The 20,358-nt window shown below is 38.9% G+C and overlaps 1 protein-coding gene across 1 annotated transcript in view; it reads left to right on the forward strand.

Moving 5' to 3' along the window:
- Positions 1 to 19,731, forward strand: part of FKTN (fukutin) — a 94,513-nt gene extending 74,782 nt beyond the window's left edge. Inside the window, exons 13-14 of the mRNA XM_078061547.1 lie at positions 10,330 to 10,558; positions 19,462 to 19,731. Of these exons, the coding sequence (XP_077917673.1) occupies positions 10,330 to 10,552 (223 nt within the window). The 3' untranslated portion in view covers positions 10,553 to 10,558; positions 19,462 to 19,731. The remainder of the gene's footprint in view (positions 1 to 10,329; positions 10,559 to 19,461) is intronic.
- Positions 19,732 to 20,358: the final 627 nt, after the last annotated feature.

Raw genomic sequence — 20,358 nt, forward strand, 5'->3', positions numbered from 1 at the left:
CCCCGATGATTGGATTCAAAGATGGATTCAAGGATGAATCCCATAGCTGAGCCCAGAATACAAATAATGTCAGTTGATTGTCTCTGGGACATTTTATTTCCCTAAAGTTCTTGACAGTACATTGGTTTTAAAACCTTCTGAACCACAGGTATGAAATTGATGGATTTGCAATTATGGGTTTCCAGTGTATACACAATAGAAGAATTTAAATTTCCTGCTACTCTAGAAAGAAGATATTGATTTATGGAAGGTTGAACTGAGCCTCTTTGGTTTGGTGATCAGAAAAAAAGCTGGATAAGGCTCCCCCAAAATCTCCTTCCCCCCAAATAACAAGGTCATAATGTCATTAACATTTACACAGCATTCGCACTCATAGCCCAGTGCATTTATCCGAAGCACTATGTTTTCCTTCTAGGTCTTCCTATAAACTGCATTCTATACACTTCCCTATGGACCCAGAATAGTCCAGGGAAACACATGTGCACAGAGACTAAGGGACTTCCTCCAAATGTGCATTTCTTGCTCATGAGGTTATGTGGACTTAAATTTGTCCCCAAACTACCAACTGATAGTATATCTCAAAGCTTTGATGACAGTTGTCAGTTGAACAACATTACTTACTCTCTTCATCTAGCATTAAATCAAAATAACACTTTTGACAGCGTTTTTATGTTAGCTTCCTATTAACATGTTGCTGACGAGGGCACAGAGGACCTCTTTGCCTGAATGCAGGATTTTACTGCTCTTCTCAGACTGAGTGCCCTTTTCTGCTGTTGGGGCCATGTCTGTGAGTACAGAGGGCCTTTCCACTAAAGTGTAAGAGAGTGCTCCTGAAAAGTCGTGAGGAGATTGAGTTATCATTAAACTATATGAGGGGGATAATGATTTAAAGAAACCCTGCAGGAAATTCCATTGATAAACGAATAAACACTTAAAATATTACTTGATGTAATTTACCTCTTAAATTATTTTACAAGCTTAGATTTTGGTATATCAAATTGTGTGGGGTTAAAGTGACTGTCAAAAGGAATTGTAGGTACACATGGATCAAAACCTTTGGCAAGGTATCCATGGGACTGGAAGCTAATTCAAAAATTACTCTGTGGTCTTTCATGGTGTCTTATACTCAAGGCTTGGTGATTGCAGTAGTAAGAATTTTCCATTAAAACACATTATAGTTCACTGATGGTACATCTCTTTATGGATTATTTGAACCCAACAGAAAAGTTTAGATGGATTATATCTACACTACTCTGTTACTTGAAAAAAATGTTTGGTCTGCTCTGGACACCACTAGAAATTTCTGGAAACCAGGTATAAACAGGGCCACTGATTATATAGATCATGAGATTGGCTAGTTTTACTCCTTGTTTTACAGAGGAGAAAATAGGTCCACAGTGTTATGAAGTGACTTTCCAGAGGTCCCATGGACAATTAATGGAAACCCAGGACACGGTGCCTGATTTCCTGACCCTGTGTCCAACCTTTCTACAGCCCTGTTCAGCCTCTAAGTTTTTTAAGATTGAAAACAGATAAGCACCTTATTGTTATGCTCATCTCTTTTCAACAGCATACAGTAGTCTTCATATGCCTTTTTATTGAAATTGATTTATTGTGCTTTATAGAATGTGATTAGATGTATTAACCAAAGATTTTTTTGTTGATGTGTTTTGTGAGTTTTTAACCACTGAATTTGCTATTTAACTATTAATTTATTGCAAATAAATTATTTAAGAAAAGAAATTATTCTTAAAAAAAAGAATTTCATAAATTTACTAAGCTTTTCCTCCTGTTCTCTCCATCCTCACAGCCACTGTTCTGGCTTTGACCCCCTCTGCCACTATTGTCTTTAGTCTAGAAAAAATCTAACATGCCCTGGTTAGTCTTTCTCTCCTCTCTATTTCTCTCTCTCTCTACCTCTGGCTCTCTCTTCATTTCACCTTACACACAGCTCCCTCACTGTCCTTCTCAAACCACAGCTGGGGTCAGATCACTCCCTAGCTATCAAACCTTCAGCATCTTGTCCACCAGACTGAGACAAATGCCTTACTCCAGGCACTCTGCAGCCTGGTCCTTCCTTGTACCTTCCACAATCCCCTAAATATATTGTACATGCTAATGAAACTACCTCCCTTGATAGTCCCCAGACATGTTCTACTTCTTAGTAGCTCTGACTTTTCTCTTGTGATTCCACTTGCATGCATGAATGTTCCCATTCTCGTTCTACTCACCCCTCCACCTGCACCAAATTCCACTCACTAACATCCTTCATGACTGATCTTAAACACCACTCCTTCACAAAGCTTGACTCCTCGTTTAAACACCATCTCTTACATGAAGTCCTCCTAGATTTCCACCATTCAATTGAAACTCTCCTTTCTTAGAATTCCCTTTTGTGCTTCGTGACCCTTACTTCCTCTACTCTAGGTTGCAGACATGTGTGTATATTCTGTCCTCCTTCTCCAGTAAGCTAAGATCTCCTTGAGGAGAGGGATGGTTTTTAACATTTACTCCTCACAAGCAAGAGACCTCACTTTCAAAATGAGAAAACTGTATCAAGACTGCCTCTGTTAAGAATAATCCTCTAGCCTCCCCTAAAAGAGGACATTGAAATGAAACTGGAACAGGCTGAGTTTTCCTGAGAAACCCAAAGTCTATTGCTCTTCTTAACAGTTTGTTTCTCGTTTCTATTCAGTGTGCCCCTGGCAGCACCTGTCTTAGGAGGTTTCACCACCTAAGAATGGCTTGAGATGGCCAAAATATGTGTAAGTTATGCACAACTGGCTTTGTCCTTAAAAAGGCAAAAGATGAAAGAAGTCTGGGAGAATGGACAGCTTAACTGCTGACCCACAGGCCAAAGGTTAGTTAAAAGTCACATCCTTAAATAAGAAGGTCAAAGATAAGGAGGGAATCTGAAAGTCCAATGGCAATGCAAAGTGAGGGATTTAAACTGGCAGGTGTTAGAAAGGAACGCCAAGGAATGAATGCACTCAAAGGATTGCTGGAGGCCAGGGGCACAGTCTCCTAAACCACTTTCGCCTCTGGGACTGTTGGGTTTATCAGAAATAGGGAAACTTTCCCTCTTATTTTCTCTTTCTTGCTAATGACCTATCACAAAGAGATCTTAAAGAGCACTAGATTTTAACATAAATATACATAAATTTAGTTAGGTTTGTCATCTGCCAAATAAATTTAAGAATTTAACTTCCAGAGCTCGAGGATTTTCTGGTAGTCAAGTGAAGCAAACTGTTGAATTGCCTTTTCTGGATAACTCTGATAAAACAGGATTATCATCCAATATGTTCAGACGCTTGGACCTAAGTAATTATCCTTCTAGGAACCTAAACGCTTGGACCTAAGTAATTATCCTTCTAGGAACCTATCATAAAGAATTAATCGGAATTATGGTCAGAGATGTATGTACATGGATCTCTGTTTCAGAATTTTACAATGTACATAAAAGTATAATAATAAGAATAAGAGCTCAGACTCTTGGGGTTCCTCCCAAATGCCAGAAACTGAGCCAAGAGCTTCCAATGTATCAGCTCACCTAATCTTCATAACAATGTTGTATCGTTAACATTATGTTAATTATGTGTGTTGTTCTCACTTCACAGATGAGGAAACTGAAGTTTAGGAGTTTATTTATCTTGCTCAAGTTTCCACTGCAGTCAGAATTTGACTCTCAGTCATTTTTACTCAAAATTACTGCTTTTCACAGATTTTTTTTGCATCAAAATTCTTAATTCTTTTTTATTTTTAAATTTTAAAAAGTTATTGTCTTTTTTTAATTGAAGTATATTTGACATACAATGTTGCATTAGTTTCAGGTGTGGGAATTCTTTTTATTTATGTTTATTTTTTATTTATTTTTAAAATTAAAATTTAATTTAGTTAACACATACTATATTATTTGTTTCAGGGATAGAATTTAGTGATTCATCAGTTGCATATAACACCCAGCGTTCATTACATCAAGTACCTTCCTTAATGCCCATCACCCAGTTACCCCACCCCCCACTCACCTCCCCTCCAGCAACCCTCGGTTTGTTTCCTGTAATTAAGAGTCTCTTATGGTTTGCCTCCCTCTCTGTTCTTGTCTTATTTTATTTTTCCTTCCCTTCCCCTATGTTCATCTGTTTTGTTTCTTAAGTTCCACATATGAATGAAACCATATGGTATTTGTCTTTCTCTGACTGACTTATTTCACTAGCATAATACACTCTAGTTCCATCCACGTCATTGCAAATGGCATGATTTCATTCTTTTTGATGGCTGAGTAATATTCCATTGTATATGTATACACCACCTCTTCTTTATCCATTCATATGTCAGTGGACATCTGGGCTCTTTCCATAGTTTGGCTATTGTGGACATAGCTGCTATAAACATTGGGATGCATGTGCCCCTTCGAATCACTATTTTTGTATCCTTTGGGTAAATAACTAGTAGTGCAATTGCTGGGTCATCAGGTAGCTCTATTTTTAACTTTTTGAGGAACCTCCATACTGTTTTTCCAGAATGACTGTTGTGGACGTTGCTGCTATAAACATGGACCCTTTCGAATCACTATTTTTGTATCCTTTGGATAAATATCAGGTGTGGGAATTCTTAATCTTTTAAATCCTGACCACTTTCATGGAACATTATGGAGCAGGCATATTACCCAATAACACTATTGAGTAACCAAACACAACCCTGAAAAACAAAGCCTCTTGTTTAGAAGCACCAAGCTGGGGGTGATACCACGGTAAGACACCGTGAGGATACTGTCCTGCAGAGGCAGGCTTGAAAGGAGGAGCCTGCAGGAGAAGCTGTTTGTTCCTCTGTTTGGACTTGGCTTCCCCCTTCCCCCTTGGCTTGAGCATGAACTATGGCTCAGGGCATTGGTACTTGTGAATGACTGTGTGTGTGTGTGTGTGTGTGCGCACACACGCACGTGCGTGCACAAGCATGCACAAGGTGGGAAATCTACTCCTCCATATCTCCTACCTGTCCTTCTTCTGGTTTTAGCTCCTCTGGAGTTGAGGAGGAAGGAGGGTCTAAGGAAATGGATAGTGTTTTTCTTCACTGGGTATGGGATCGTATTCTCTTCCTATATTCAGTTTAGCTGTATCAATTCTTTTTAATTAGTGATACAAGTCCCAGGTTTAGAAACACTGTGGAAGAGCAGAGAATTAAATCTCTTAGATTCAACAAGACTCTGCCTTGCACATAGTTTTATGGCCACTGTGACCCTCTCCCCAGTTTGGAAGAAGTGGAGTGCTGTGGTGAATATTTAGCATCTGCTCAGTAGTCAGATAACTTCAGGGTATTTTTTTTGATCTTTCACTAAATAAACCAACAAACTTGACGATGTGTGTATGTGTGCACATGTTCTCTTTCCACCAACCAGTAATACACCCAAGAGTGTACAATTGTGTCAGCAATTGGGAAGCACCAACCCCATTGCACCTCATACAGCCATCGCACAAAGAATGGATTTTGAAGGATTTAAAAAATGAGACAATGGTGCCCGGAAAATATGTGGAAGGGGTTGGGCTAATCAGTTACATGAGACTCTTGGGTCTCCAAGAGAAGTTCGGAGGGAGAGGTTGTCATATCAGTAACATCTTTTGGCCTGCCCTTCAACTCCTTTCAGTTTGGACCAATGAGTAACTAGACAAGGTTATAGCTGAGGATCTGTTGGCCCAAGATCCAGTTTCTTGGTGGCTCTTTAACACTCTACCCAAGGAGGTAGAGGTTGTCACAGAGATCACAAAATGAGCCAGATCCCATAGGGAGGAGCCGGGGGAGGAATTGCCGCCAAGGGTCCTGGGGTGTCCCCAGTCTTATCACATGGTACGGTAATACTCAGGATGGGACAGAATATTACTGTGCCTGCCAGACTGAGCATCAGGCACTTCCTGGGCAAAAACCAGATACATGTTTAGCTTTTAAACAGTATGTGAGAGGAGAGCCCCAAATGTTCTCTGAGTTTACTCCCCCGGCATGTGGGCGTGAGTAGATTTAAAAAGGAGAGGAGAGGGCTGCTGAGGACAAAACAATCAAATAAACAAACAAGATAATATAGTGTTTGCCAAATTAAGATCTGAATCTTCTAAAAAGCTTTTGCCTTGGAGCCCTAATTTGGGCAAACATATTGAAAAATATTTTGGAGTAAAAATTAGTTTTCAGCAGATAGTCACACGCATAGATGAAAAGAGAACTTTCTAAGCAAAAGTTTAAAAATACAAAATTTCCAAGCCATAAACATCTTTTTTCCCCAGTACTTCTGTTTAAAGAATAAATGTGTAAGTGTTACCCAGTGAGATAAAATGTTTAAGTGGATAGGCTAAATGTATAAAAAGTGAAAAAGCCATACATTTTATCATTTGTGGCTATGAGTATACTAAAATAAAATGGTCTCAATACAACTGCCATATTTTTATAAGTTGTTGAAGTGTTTTAAAATCTATAGTTTTTGTATTTTAGAAGTAATGTTTTTAAAGATAGGATTGAGATAATAGGGAGGATATAGTAATATGCCCAGGAAATGGTTATCAAAAAGTCACTTTCCAAAGCTGTTTTTTTAATTAAATAGGCTCCATGCCCAATGTGGGGCTTGAACTCACCACCCTGAGATTAAGAGTTGCATCCTCTACCAACTAGCAAGCCAGTCACCTCTCAAAGGCTATTTTTTTAAAGAAAAAAAAGAAAAAAAGAGAGTGGGAGTGGGGTTAGTAACAGCATTATTTTTTCTTTTAAAAAGATTATTAAGCTCTGTGAAAGACGATGTGAAGAGAATGAGAAGACAAGTCACAAATTGGAGAAAAAAATATTTTCAAAAGACGCATCTGATAAAGGACTGTTATCCAAAATATACAAAGAGCTCAACAGGAAGAAAACAAAAAACCCAATTAAAAAATGGGCCAAAGACCTTAATAGACACCTCACCAAAGAAGATATACAGAGGTCAAATAAGCATATGGAAATATGCTCCACATCATATGTCATCAGGGAAAGGTGAATTAAAACAATGAGATACCGTTACACACCTATTAGAACAGCTGAAACCATCACTGACAACACCAAATGTTGGAAAGCATAGGGAGCAGCAGGAACTCTTAGACATTGCTGGTAAAAATGCCAAGCAGCACAGCCGCTTTGGATGGCAGTTCGGCAGTTTCTTAGACAACGAAACATATCCTTCCATACACTCCAGCAATTGCACTCCTCAGTTTTTACCCAAAGGAGTTGAAAACTTATGTCCACACAAATACCTTCACCCAGATGTATAGCAGCTTTATTCATAATTGCCCAAACTTGGAAGCAACAAAGATATCCTTTAGTAGATGAATAGAAAAATAAACTGTGGTACATCTAGACAAAGTAGTATTATTCACTAAAAGGAGATGAGCTTTCAAGCCAGGAAAAGACAAAGAGGAAACTTAAATGCATATCACCAAGTGAAATAAGCCAATCTGCAAAAACTAGATATTGTCTGATTCCAACTACATGACATTCTGGAAAAGGCAAAACTGTGAAGACAGTAAAAACATTGGTGGTTGCCAGAAGTGGGCGGGGGTAGGATGAACAGGGAGAGCTCAAAGGATTTTTAGGGCAGTGAAATCATTCTGTATGATATTATAATGATGCATACATGTTATTATACATTTTTCCCTCCAGTAGAAATTTTTTTTAAGATTGTATGTATGTATGTGTTTAGAGTGTGAGTGGGGGGAGGGGCACAGGGAGAGGGAGAGAGAATCCCCAGCAGACTCCATGCTGAGTGTGGAGCCCAAGGGGTTGTGGGGGGGGCCTCGATCTCACAACCCTGAGATCATGACCGGAGCCAAAACCGAGAGTCGAATGCTTAATGGACTGAGCCACCTAGGTGCCCCTCCCAGTCGAAATTTTATTCAGGATGCCAACACGTAACATCAACAAAAACTAGATTTTTTAAATCAATAACATTTATTTGTATGAGTTTATGTAATATCTAGTTATAAAATTAATCAATGATAACAAAGAAGTCCTTTTAGTGAATACAAAATTAGTCCTTCTAGTGAATACAAAACTAGAATTTTTTAAAATTCCAATATAGTTAACATACGGTATTATACTAGTTTCAGGTGTACAATACAGTGATTCAACAATTCTGTACGTTACTCAGTGTTCATCATAAGTGTACGGTTAATCCCCTAAACCTGAGTTTAGGATCCTCCTATTCCACCATCTTCCATATGTCATTACACATTTATCAAAACCCTTAGAGTGTACAACACCAGGAGTGAACCATTATCTTTTAACTAATGTACCTGTATCTTTGTGCAAACAAAACTATATATTCTCATTTCCTTCTTTCTTATACCGCCTTGCTTTCTCTCTTAACACTATATCCTGGAGATCTTCCAATACCATAGAGAACTTTCTCACTCTTGTTAACCTCCGCATGTATTATATCATATGGATGTACCTTAGTTACTGAGGGACACTGGGTCTTTTTCCAGCCTTTTGCTGATACTAACAATGCTGCAATGAATAGCAATGAAGAGCCTTCAACACACAAGATTTCCCGTTTGTAGATATCTGTGGGGTAAGTGCACTGTTAGCAGCAATGTGTGGGAATTCTTGTTTCCACAGTCGACCATAGAGCATATTGATCATTGCTGGGATACTTGCCAATCTGATAGATGAAAATGTTATCTCAATGCAGTTTTAATTTGCATTTTTCTTTTTATGAGTGAGGCTGACATCATATGCTTATGAATCATTTGTGTTTTTGTGGACTGTCTATAGATATTTTTAGCTTTTTTTCCTGTTGGGTTGTTGGGCTTTTTATTTCCAGTTTCTAAAAGCTCTTTATATATGAAGGAGATCAACCATATTCCTGAATAACAAATATCCCCCCTCCAATATTTTATTTGTCTTATGACTTTGTTTATGGTGTTCATTTGTCATGTATAAGAATTTGATTTTTATGTTATACAATTTATCAGTTTTATGGTTCTGAATTTCTAGTCATAGTTAGAAAGACTTCCTTCATTCTGAGGTTTTTGTTTTTTTGAACCCACTTTAAAATCTTGCTGTGAGGTCCCATTTTTGAGGTTTCTGAGGCAAGAAATGGTGGTGGTGGTGGGATGCTGAGTATTTCCTCCCCTTTAATACGAAGGACTTATTAAGAAATTTACATATTTCAAATAAATTCAAATAGATAAAATTGTTCCCTCACCAAATTCTAAATTCGGCTCTAATAAAGAGAAGTTTCAAAAACTTCTTCCTGGAGCTCTGACACAGGGCCCACCAGGTCTGAGATAGATCGGCCCTCTCTATCCTAACCTGGCAGAGCTAAGAAGATACACACTCTTGGGCAGGAAGAAAAAGAAACATCCAAGAGGCAAAACAAAATGAAAAGGAAGGAAAAAAACAAAAAAAGAAATAAAAGTTCAGAAGAACAGTTTTCTCAAAAATTGGGTCTCCAGAAAGGGAGAGCTGGGTAAAGGTAAAGTCTGCTACTGCCTGGTACCCGCTGTGTGACTGGCCTCCTGCAAAGCCGTGTTCAGGATGAGGGCCGTCTGATAGGAGCTGTGGTTGCAGATGAAGGGGTGGGGAGGGGGACGGATGAATACCTTGACCTTTTTTTCTCCTGCTACCCTCTGCTCTGCTACTGCTTTCCATTTGTGAAGCCAACCAGAAGTCAAAGAGTAGGGAGGCTGAGGTTTGTATAGATCTACCTCCTGGGGCATAGAGGAAGGCAGTTTTCACTCCCCCCCACCCCAAATAAGGGCCAGGTAATACATTTTAATGAAAGGTTTTTGGTATCTACTGAAATTGGTATGGGATATGTAATATTAATATATTTCTTTGCATTGTTTGGATAAGTCTTTAACTTGGTCATGATCTAAATATCATGATATATAATTGTATATAATTGCATATATTGTCAAATTATGTTCCCAGTCTCTATCTTGACCATGATGTAAAATATCCCTGAAAAAGTCAGACTTGCAAAAGCGACCTTTACTAAAGTCTGCACAGGAAGGCAGAGCATCTTGTCTGACTAAGGACACCCTGCACCACTTCCTTTTATGCCATCTGACCACTCTACGTAAGAGATGTATGAAGTGCAATTGTTTCAACCCACAGCCTGAGGGAGATATGGGCTGTCAGGGTTAATGAGCTTCTCAGGACTTCCCCTGATCACCTACTTACCCTTTCCTCTAGGTATCAGGCCTCCAGACCGCCATCTCACACTCAGGGTGTTCTGCATGCTCACTTTGGCTTCTAGCACATAGAAATTATTTTCCTACCTGCCTCCTCAGACTAAATTTTTTCCTTCGGTTCCAGAGCTTCTGAAAACAACCTTGCAGGGTCTCCTGGGTCCTCTCTGAGAGACAGAATGACTCTAGGCTCCCAGAGGAAAGATGTTCCATCACAGAAATTGAGAAGGAAAGATATACTGGCCAAAAGTTGGGGGAGACAAAGCAGAGAAAAGTCAGCTCTTGGGACTAGTAAACTCTCTGCTCTGTGTTTGAAGATCATGATACCCCTACGTCTACATACAACATAAACAGACGTGAGTATGGCAAGGTGGGGATGGGGAAGGGATGTTTAAACACCTTAAGAAGGTCATTAATATCCATTGAAAGTCTATTACATGCCAGGCATTTTATAAATGCCATCTTTGATACTAATAACCACTTAATGGCAGTACTTGTTCCAATTTACAGCTGGAGGAATTGTGGCTTAAAAGAGTCTAAGAGACAAACCTGAGATCACACAGAGATTTACTGCACACGTAGAGTCCCTTTCTTAGTTTTCCAAATGATGAAAATTGCGTCTCTACCCAGAAACGGCCTAGAGCAGAGAAAGGTGCACTTGGTCAAAAAGTTTTCTTGCTTCACTTGTTATAACAAGTTGACTGTTGAGTTTTTCTTCTGTGGCTTCTAAGCACACATTACCCAAAGGCCTAAAACAGGTACCACCACCTCACTTTCCCCCTTCTTTTCCAGAAATAAAGGAAACATACAGGAGTCCAATTCAGAAAGTACAAACATCCAATGAACTTTGTTCCCTACAAGTAAACCCCTTATCAGTCTCTTGCAGAGATTCTAAAACGCTTATCTCGATAGACCAGATTATGGGGCTGACCCACTCTCAATGCTGAGTAGGAATCAAATGGGCATTCTCTTCTGTCAGCAGCTCCCGCTTTGCCAATCCAGATAAATCAATTAATGGGATGCAGAGCTGCTGTCTTGCCTTTCTCTTCCCGATGCTTACCTCCCCAAACTCCCCCGGACTCCTCAGTGCCCTGTTTAATACTATCTAAGAGTCCTTATTTACAAGAGGGCTTGTGCAGGTGCAAGCTTTCAGGCCAGGAGCCCAGGACCAATTGTCGCCCCTCCCCTTGCAAGCTCCAGGCTCCCCTCTTTGTGAGAGACTTTTGTTTTTCTCTGCTTTTCACACCAAAGACGTCCCTCAGCAGCTAATCTAATCGGATTATGCTAATTTGTACTTCATGAACCTAAATGGCATAACTAGATCTGCAGAGGGCTAAGGCCAGGAAGAGAGGGACAAGGACTTTGTTGGTAAACCTACCCCCCAAAAAATGCAAAAAGAAAGCGCGTCCTGTGTTTAGCCACACAAAGCTGCTACTCTGGAAAGCCCACAGCGCTCTTGACAACTTAGAGTGCTCAGAAGTCTGTGTTCAGAATAGAAAAGGCAGTGAGCACAGTGAAGGCAACAATAAGGACCACAGTGACAAGGCTGTTTTTCCCTCTTATAAAGTAAGGTTCCTCTTCTTTCTTTCACCCAATTTACTCGCATTTACTGTCTTGGCTAATCAATATATAAATTCAGAAGCCAAAGCTGGGTGGTATAGTTCAACAAACATTTATTGGATCCTACTACTCATTAAGGATGATGCTTTGTGCTATGGTCTGCACAAAAGTGTCTAAGACTTAGTACTTGCTTTTCAGAATTTACACTCTGGTAGGGAAAGATATTTAGGTACAGAAAGTAGGAAACACCTAGTGTGGGGATTGCAATTCTTCCATTTGTTTTCTCTGCCTCATGCTTGATGACCCTGCTAGTCATCTTCCACAATCTTCCACAGATTATTTTAAAAATCACTTATGTTCATATAAAGCTTTGTGTTTATTCAAAATACCTAAGTATATAACTTGATCTTCATAACAGACTGTGAGACAAGTAAAACTGATATTTCTAATTCCATTTTCAAGTGTTGAAACTGAGAATTGGAGACATTAAATGGCTCATGTAAGATGAACCCTCTGGTTAATAATTGGGCTTCTGGTTCCCAGTCGAGTGCTTCCTGCCCCCACCCCCAGCATGCTGCCTCACATAAGGCTAGAGGGGACCTTAGAGACCAAGTACTCCATTCTATTGTGTAGGATGAGTAGGACTGCACAAAAATGTTAACATGTTACACCAACAGCTTAAAAAAAAAAAAAATCATGCTTTGGGCAATTAGCAAAACCAATTTGAATTTTCAAATGGGTAAATGAAATTGTTCAGCTGGAATAATCTAAACAAGCATTTTTGATAAATTTCAGCTCATTTTTAGCCCTTACCTCTCCTATCACTGTTCTTGTGTAATTATACCATTCAGTTTCTTCCTCTCTTGGTCTAGACATCAAATGCTCCCTGAATTGGTCGCTCACACACGTTTTGAAGCCAGACCCTTTCACACTTCAGGTTCTTGCTGCCCCAGGTGGTTAGCACTCAGCACTTTTGCTAAGTAGTTTCTAAGCTGAGTGTACCCTTGGGTTATGAAGCCCCAGCCGTTGCAGGTATCCTCCCTGGAGATTGCCACATACCTTTCTCTGTCACAGCTCGCAGAGGAGTAAGTTCCTCTTATTCAAGAGTCTTCATTCCCTCTGGGATCTGACACTGATTCCTGTATCTGATCTGAGAGACTCGTAATTCCCAGTTCACTTACAGAGCTGACAAGATTGACTATCCTAAAATTAATGAATGATTCAGGCCTTCTCAGTTCACGTGCTCACTTTACCACTTCTCCCTCTCCATCACCTCTAAAATAGCCTAAGAATGCAACAATAATCAGATTCCATCAGAAGAACAGAAAGGCATATTTCATTTCTGCTGTCTGTCCCTCCCCATCTTTGTTTAAAAACTAAAAAAAATTATTCTTATCATCTCATAGCTTCAGACCCTGGTTAGAGTGGAGAGTGGCAAGGCTGAGGGTTAGACGTGGCAGATTTCAGATGTGCTTAAATAAACCATTTCTCAGCACAAAAATGTTTTTCTTACTCAACTTATAGTTGGTTTAAGATAGTTTTTTGTCTGAAGAGTTTCCACCAGTAGTTTTAATTTCCTTGTATGGTTGAATATTATAAGCCAATCTCAGACTTTTGCTTGAGTTTAATATTCAGCGATCTAAACAAGGATGAATATTTAAACATCTTCATCTTTGTATAATTTTGCTGCAAATGGCCTTCTTTTGCCACTACAATGTTGCCCTACTGGATTTTTGTGCTCATTTAGTGCACACTCTCATGTCAAATTCTTATAATGAACTAAGGGCTGGGGGTTAGGATGGATGTGGGCTGAAGTCTTGGGACTTTCCCAAACTAACTGCCCTGACTTCACTCAAATCAAGTATCATGGACATAGCTCTGTGAAAAAGATGTCTTCTTTAAGAAAACTGTAGTGATGTAGATTTTCTTTAAGCCTAGAAAGTTAAAAAAAAAAAAGGCTAACATTAGAAAAACCTGATGAGTAAGAAATGCTTGTATTGTATAAAGTTAGATATTTCATGGAATATACTAATATACATTATTGTTATGCTAGAAAATATGTGATTGAATTCATTCTGGCAGTTTTTTTCCCCATGTGTTGTGTAGACCCCAGAATTTTCCAAAGCCAGAACCCAGCAAATCTTTGAATGTAGAATACCATGTGAATGATCTTTCCACCCCAGTTATACAGTAGAGTGCAGTCTCTAAGGGATGCTACTATTGAGGCAGGCATACTAAAGACAAAACTAAGAATGGGAAAGGAGTTATATATATCAGGTTAGAATAGACAGGATCCAAAACAAAGTCCAAACACCTTTGGGTGTTTTGCCTCGGATCAATTTTTATGGTACCATAATGGAAATTGGCAAATGCACATGCAACATAAGAATCAAAACCCACTGTTACATCTGGGATTAGAGTCAGAGAAAGCTAACAAATAGAAAAGATCAGAGGAATAGCATCAGCAAGATAGCAGAATAAGAAGTTCCAGCCATCATCCCTTGCACAGAAACACTGATTTAACAACCATCCCTGGAATAGAATATTATCACTAGAGCTCTAGAATCCAGGTGAGAGGTTATAGCACCCCAGTGGAGCACAGAAATGAGAAAAGATGCAATGAAAGGGTAAGAAGAACAGTTTCACTTTATATATGTCACCATTCCCTCAAGCCAGCACAGTGCAATGCTGAAAGGGATCCCCTTGGCTTGTGAGTCTTCTACGAGGGAAAGAGAGAGCAAAGTGAGCATTCAACTTCCCCTGCCTTTCAGGGTGTTACTTGTGAACCCCCCTTCTGTAATGCTTCACTCAGAACATTGAGAGAATCAGCAAGACTAGATCACTGGGGATCAGTTAAGAACAAAGAAAAGAGGTAGGGGATTTCACCAACAATGTACATTTCTCAACAGCTGGCCTGCAAACCCCAGTAGCAGCCTGCCCTTGACCCCCTGGGACCAGGCCCACCTGTGGACCCCAGCAGCGAGCTCACACAGAATCTCTGGCCGTATTGACTGATGGAAGGCTTTCCTTAACAAATCCATTCTATAAAGATTGGAAAAGGTGACTACTTTTTCAAATGTGCAAACACCAATACAAGGTACAAGGATCATGAAGATAGGAAAATAAATACCACCAAAGGAACAAAATAAAGCTTCAGTAACTGACTTCAAAGAAATGGAGATCTATGAATTGCTTGACAAAGGATTCAAAATAATCATCTTAAAGAATCCCAGTGAGCACAAGAGAACACAGATAAACAATAAATAAAGTCTGGAAAACAATACATGAACAAAATGAGAAGTTCAACAAAGAGATAGAAAACATTAAAAAGAACCAAACAGAAATTCTAGACCTGAAGAAGAATATAAAGACTGAACTGAAAATTTCAATAGAGAGCTTCGACAGCAGACTCAATCAAGCAGAAGAAAGAATCAGCACACTCAAGGCCATGTCATTTGAAATTATCCAGTTGGAGGAAAAAAAGAAAAAAAGAATAGAAAAGACTGAAGAAAGCCTATGGGACTTATGGCATATCTTTAAGAAAATGAATATATGCATTGTGGAAATCTCAGAAGGAAAAGAAAGGGAAAGGGGCAGAAAGATTATTTAAAGAAATATGGCTAAAAACGTCCCATTCATCAATGGATGAATGGGTAAAGAAAATGTGGTATGTATGTACAATGGAATATTATTCAGCCTTAAAAAAGAAAAAATCCTGCCATTTGCAACAACATGGATGAACCTTGAAGACATTATGCTAATTGAAACAAACCAGGTACAGAAGACAGATACCACATGACATTGCTTACATAAGCAATCTAAAATAGTTAGATAGAAGCGGAGAGTAGAATGGTGGTTGCCAGGGGCTGGAGGGAGGGGGAAATAGGAAGGTGTTAAATCAAAGAGGACAAAGTTTCACTTATACAAGATGAATAAGTCCTAGAGACCTACTGAAGTTTAGAGCCTATAGTTAACAATATTGTATTATATACTTAAAATTTTGCTAAGAGCGTAGATCTTATTACACAAAAACACAAAAACACAAAGTAATAATAAATAGAGAGGATGGGAGGAAACTTTTGGAGGTGATGGCTATGCCAATAGCATAGCTCATAGTGATCATTTCGTGGAAGTATACTTATCTCCAAACTCATCAAGTTGTGTATGTTAAATATGTGTAACTTTTTGTATGTCAATCATACCTCAGTAAAGTGTTGTTTTCTTTTTTTAAATAGGAAAGACAAATGATTATTAGATCTAGTGATTTGGTGTATTGGGGCTTCTTATAAAGATACAGAGAACCATCCATGTGACTCTTTCATTATTCATAAAGACCCAGTTCTCTGGACTGGTATGTGACACTGGTTTTCCCCCCATTGTTCTTTCCTGCCACTCTGTGCCAGTTCTCTCATCCAAGTAGTGGCTAGTCTTTGGACTTTGTGGGAAGGTAGTGGGAGGATGTCATATGTTTTAGGTATTGCAGAAGTTGGCAGCAAGTTTTCAGTTTCACTCTGGCTATTTTCCCAATTTCCAGTCCCCATCCAGTAAATGCTGCAATTGCCCTGAGAGTAGTGGAAATCCTTCTGAAAGATACAAAAGATTATCTGCTTTCTGAGCTTAGTTTTTGGTAGATGAATAGGTCATGGAACAAGGGCCACAAGAGGTACCAATAGACATAGCAGTGGGCCTTAGAGAATATGACGCTGGGGTGTGTGTGTGCATATGTGTGTGTGAGTGTGTGTGCGTGTGTGTGTGTGTGTGCGTGGAGTGCTTGGCCTATGCTTCCATGGGTGGATATATAAACAGGAGTAAGAGAAATCGATTGCTCTATAAAATAGTCCATCGAATAATGGCTGATTTGCCTCCAGGACAACTATCTTTCTACTTTAAACAAATTGTTACATCAGTTCATGGACTTGTACTTGGGCTTCTATGAGACAGCTGTTACAAATTCTAGACTTGGAGACCAAAATCCTGGTCAAGTTCCAAGTCTCTTCTTTTAGTGGAAGCAGGACACACTGTGAATTAAGATCTGGGAGAATATCTGCTATTCAGTGGCCTAATTTGCTGCCATGAGATTGGCTAAGAGCCTCCTGAAGGAAATCCCCTGCTTCATAGCCAGAAATGGCAGGCAAACACTGTGGTGTACAAGATGGGGTTATGACTCGAGTGCATTTACTAAATGGCTATTTCCCAGACTTTCTTAACCTCTCGAGTTTGGGTTAGGAGTTCATCTTCCAAGGGCTCTCATAGTACGTTGTGCTTCCTGCTGTTACAGTACTCATTATGCTATACAATCTTTGTTCATTTATCTGTGTGCCAAGTAGAGCAAAGCTCCCAAGAGCCTGGAAGTGTTCTTCATCTACCCATAAAGTTGATTAGATGCATGAACCAGCCTATTGGAATTTCTCACAAATATCTCACAAGAACCCAATGTAGGCAGAGATGCTGGTGGTCATTTTTCATATAACTATTGAACCATTCACCATTCTTCTTCTGAATGGCAGTCTTTAGGGGAGTTGATGTATTCTGATCCCTACCCTCGCTGGCTCTCATGATCTAGCAGCCTGGTGGAAAATAGATGCTTAATGAAATTTGAGCCTGACTTCGGGTCTCCCTGTCACCCAGCTCTGAGTTCAAAGTGCCCACTAAAATTTGTATGCCTGGAGCCCATAGTATACCTTTGTTCAAGCAATGACACAAGAATCTTACCCCTACTTAGGGGAAATTATTTCCCTTTCAGGAAGGAGAAGAGAGCTCTTGTAGCATCTAGAAGCATATAATTGAAGGGCCCCACAGTGGACTTGGCATCTGATCCCCTTCTCCTACTTTTAAAGCATCTCTGCCTCTGAATATATATTTAAAAGGTAAATGATATAAAGAACTAACCATTCTTAAGGCCCAAGATTATTGGCACCTGAAGATTAACTCCAGGATGATTATTAACTTCATCTCCTCTGGAGGGAATTCTTTAGGAAACAGATTTCAGGAGAGTATGAACTAAGAAAATTGCATGCAGCTTAGCTATTTTTTCTCAAAGTTCCAGAAGAAACCTCTGACTGAGCTGATAACATAACAGTGCCTTTGATTGAATTAAGATAGGCTTTTATGCCTTGGCTTATCATGCTACTCTCACAGAGCCTGGGTTCTTCCTGGAGAGACAGAAAACCCAGTCAGGGCCAGACTGCATGCCAAGCCCCAAGCTTCCTAGTAAGTTTGTTAGAAAATGCCATTCCTCCACTTTGCTTGAAAAAATTTTTTTGAAGTATAAAATACACATCAAAAGTGCACAAATCTTAGAAGTGTAAGTATTTTCAATAAAGTGAACACAGTAACATCATAATAAAGAACCAAAATTCCAGAAGCTCCCTTCTCCTGCCTCCAAGAACAACCACTCATCCTGACTTTTAAGTCCACAGAGTAGTTTTGCCTGTTTTTGAACTCCATTTTAACGGAATCATGCAGAATATATATATTTTTTAATCCCTGGCTTCTTTCTCTCAACATAGTGTTTGAGATTCATGATTCACTGATGTTGTTGCAAGTAGCAGTATTTCATTCATTTTCGTTGCTGTACAGAATATTGTGTATGCATGTATATATATATGTGTGTGTGTATATATACATACATATATAGCAATTATATATATAAATAATGGTGCTATGTATATTTGTGAATGGAATTTGTAGGTCTGAGGGTATCTATGTTCACCATTAGCAGATACTACCAGTTTTCCAAAGTGGCTGTATCATGTTAGACTCTCACCAGCAGTGTATGAGAGTTCAAGTGGCTTCATATTCTCACCTGGTATTGTATATTTGCACTTGGTATTGTCTCTTTTTTTAATTTAAAGAATTTTAATAAGCAGTTTTAATTTGCATTTCCATGATGACTATTGAAGTTGAGCACCTCTTCACATATTTATTAGTTATTTGGTTATCCTCTTCTGTGAATTATCTATTTGAGTTTTTGCTCGGTTTTGTATTGAAAAAGCTAATTGACTTTTACTTATTAATTTATATGAATTCTTTATATTTTTGGGGTCAGATTTTTCTGTTGGAGATAAATACACATAGCAAGTATCTTCTTCCACTTCATGTTAGCCTTTTTGTTCTCTTAATCGTGTCTTTTGATAATTGGAAGTTCTTAATTTTAATGTAATCCTATTCATCAATTTTTTCTTTCATGGTTTGAGCTTTTTTTGAGGAGGTGACTTTAGGATAGCAAATCCTTTTTGATGCAACTCTTCACCCACCTGGGAGAAATCCTTGTGTGGCTCCTGCCCAGTGAGCCTCAGTGGTTTTACAACGGCGAGTCATCCATACCTTGTCACTGAAGTGTTTCTTTCTTCATTGGCTTGACTTTTTCTTCACCTGACATTTTTGTTCTGGTAATATATTTGGCTATTTCCTGCTAATGCCAGATGACTAAACCTCATCTGGTCCTCAGGTTAGATTTCTTAGTGTCAGCTATGATTTGACTGACCAGACTTGCCAATTACCCACTTCTATTTAGGTAGTCTCAATGTCTCTATATCTAATTTTATCCCCAGTCTCTCTCCTAGTTATGAATGTGCAACAACTGTTGGCCCAGTTGTCCTAACCTCTGTCTGGTAGGGAATGTTCTCAGCCCTTCTTTAGAGTATGCTCTGGCTAACTTTTTTTTTTTTTTTTTTTTTTTTACTTTGGCACCTCAAAGTTAGGTGAATTTACAGGATTGGAGGCCCTGTCAAAGACTTCTCTGAATTGAACTGGTAGACTTCAATGTAGATGGCTTCTCCTGAGAAGATGTGATAAGAGAATTCAAGGAAAGCTCAAGAATGTGACTTTTGTCAAAGCAATAGCATTGTCTTCATGTATTAAGGGAAGCGTTGTTATTTCTATTTGGGCACACATTACTATTACAATGTACAATGCTAAAGAGAAGGAAATAAAAATAAAAAACAAAACACAAACCAAAAGGAAGCAAATAAAGGAGAAATGCCTATATTTTTTCTTGGAATGCTAAAGACAATTTCACTGAACTTACTAAAGTCTGTCACCTCAGCATCCTTTTCTATTGCACACAGATGATTTCATTCATTATTTAGGTTAATATACTAGATCACCAATTTGAGAGTGCTTTTATGTGGTAGGTACTTTTTTAATGAAATTAGGTCCCAATTGAATTATATTCATGATAAGAGAAAATTATTGAAGTCCTTATAATGCTGGTTAAGTAAATTCTGAATAATAACTGACATTTTATTGAGGGCTTTCTATGTGCTAGGCACTGCTCTTTACAAACATTAATATATTTAATCCTCACAAAACCCCATGAGGTCCAGAGTATTATGTTCACCATTTTAGAAATGAGAAAACTGAGGCACAGAGAAACTTTCCCAAGGTAGTTCAGCTAGCAAGGGGCAGAGCCAGGATTTGACTCAGGATCTCTGGCTTCAGCACCTGCAATCTTAACCACTACGCCTCTAAAATTAGTAGTTATTAGAAGTTATACTTCAGTAGTTAAGAAAGCAGTAGGAAAGAATGTCCAAGGTCCTTCCAAGAGATCTGAATATCATAGGAGAAGACTAATAGCTAAGATTTATCAAGCAGG

Source organism: Halichoerus grypus, chromosome 14 (genome assembly GCF_964656455.1).
Source record: "Halichoerus grypus chromosome 14, mHalGry1.hap1.1, whole genome shotgun sequence".
Lineage (NCBI taxonomy): Eukaryota > Metazoa > Chordata > Mammalia > Carnivora > Phocidae > Halichoerus > Halichoerus grypus.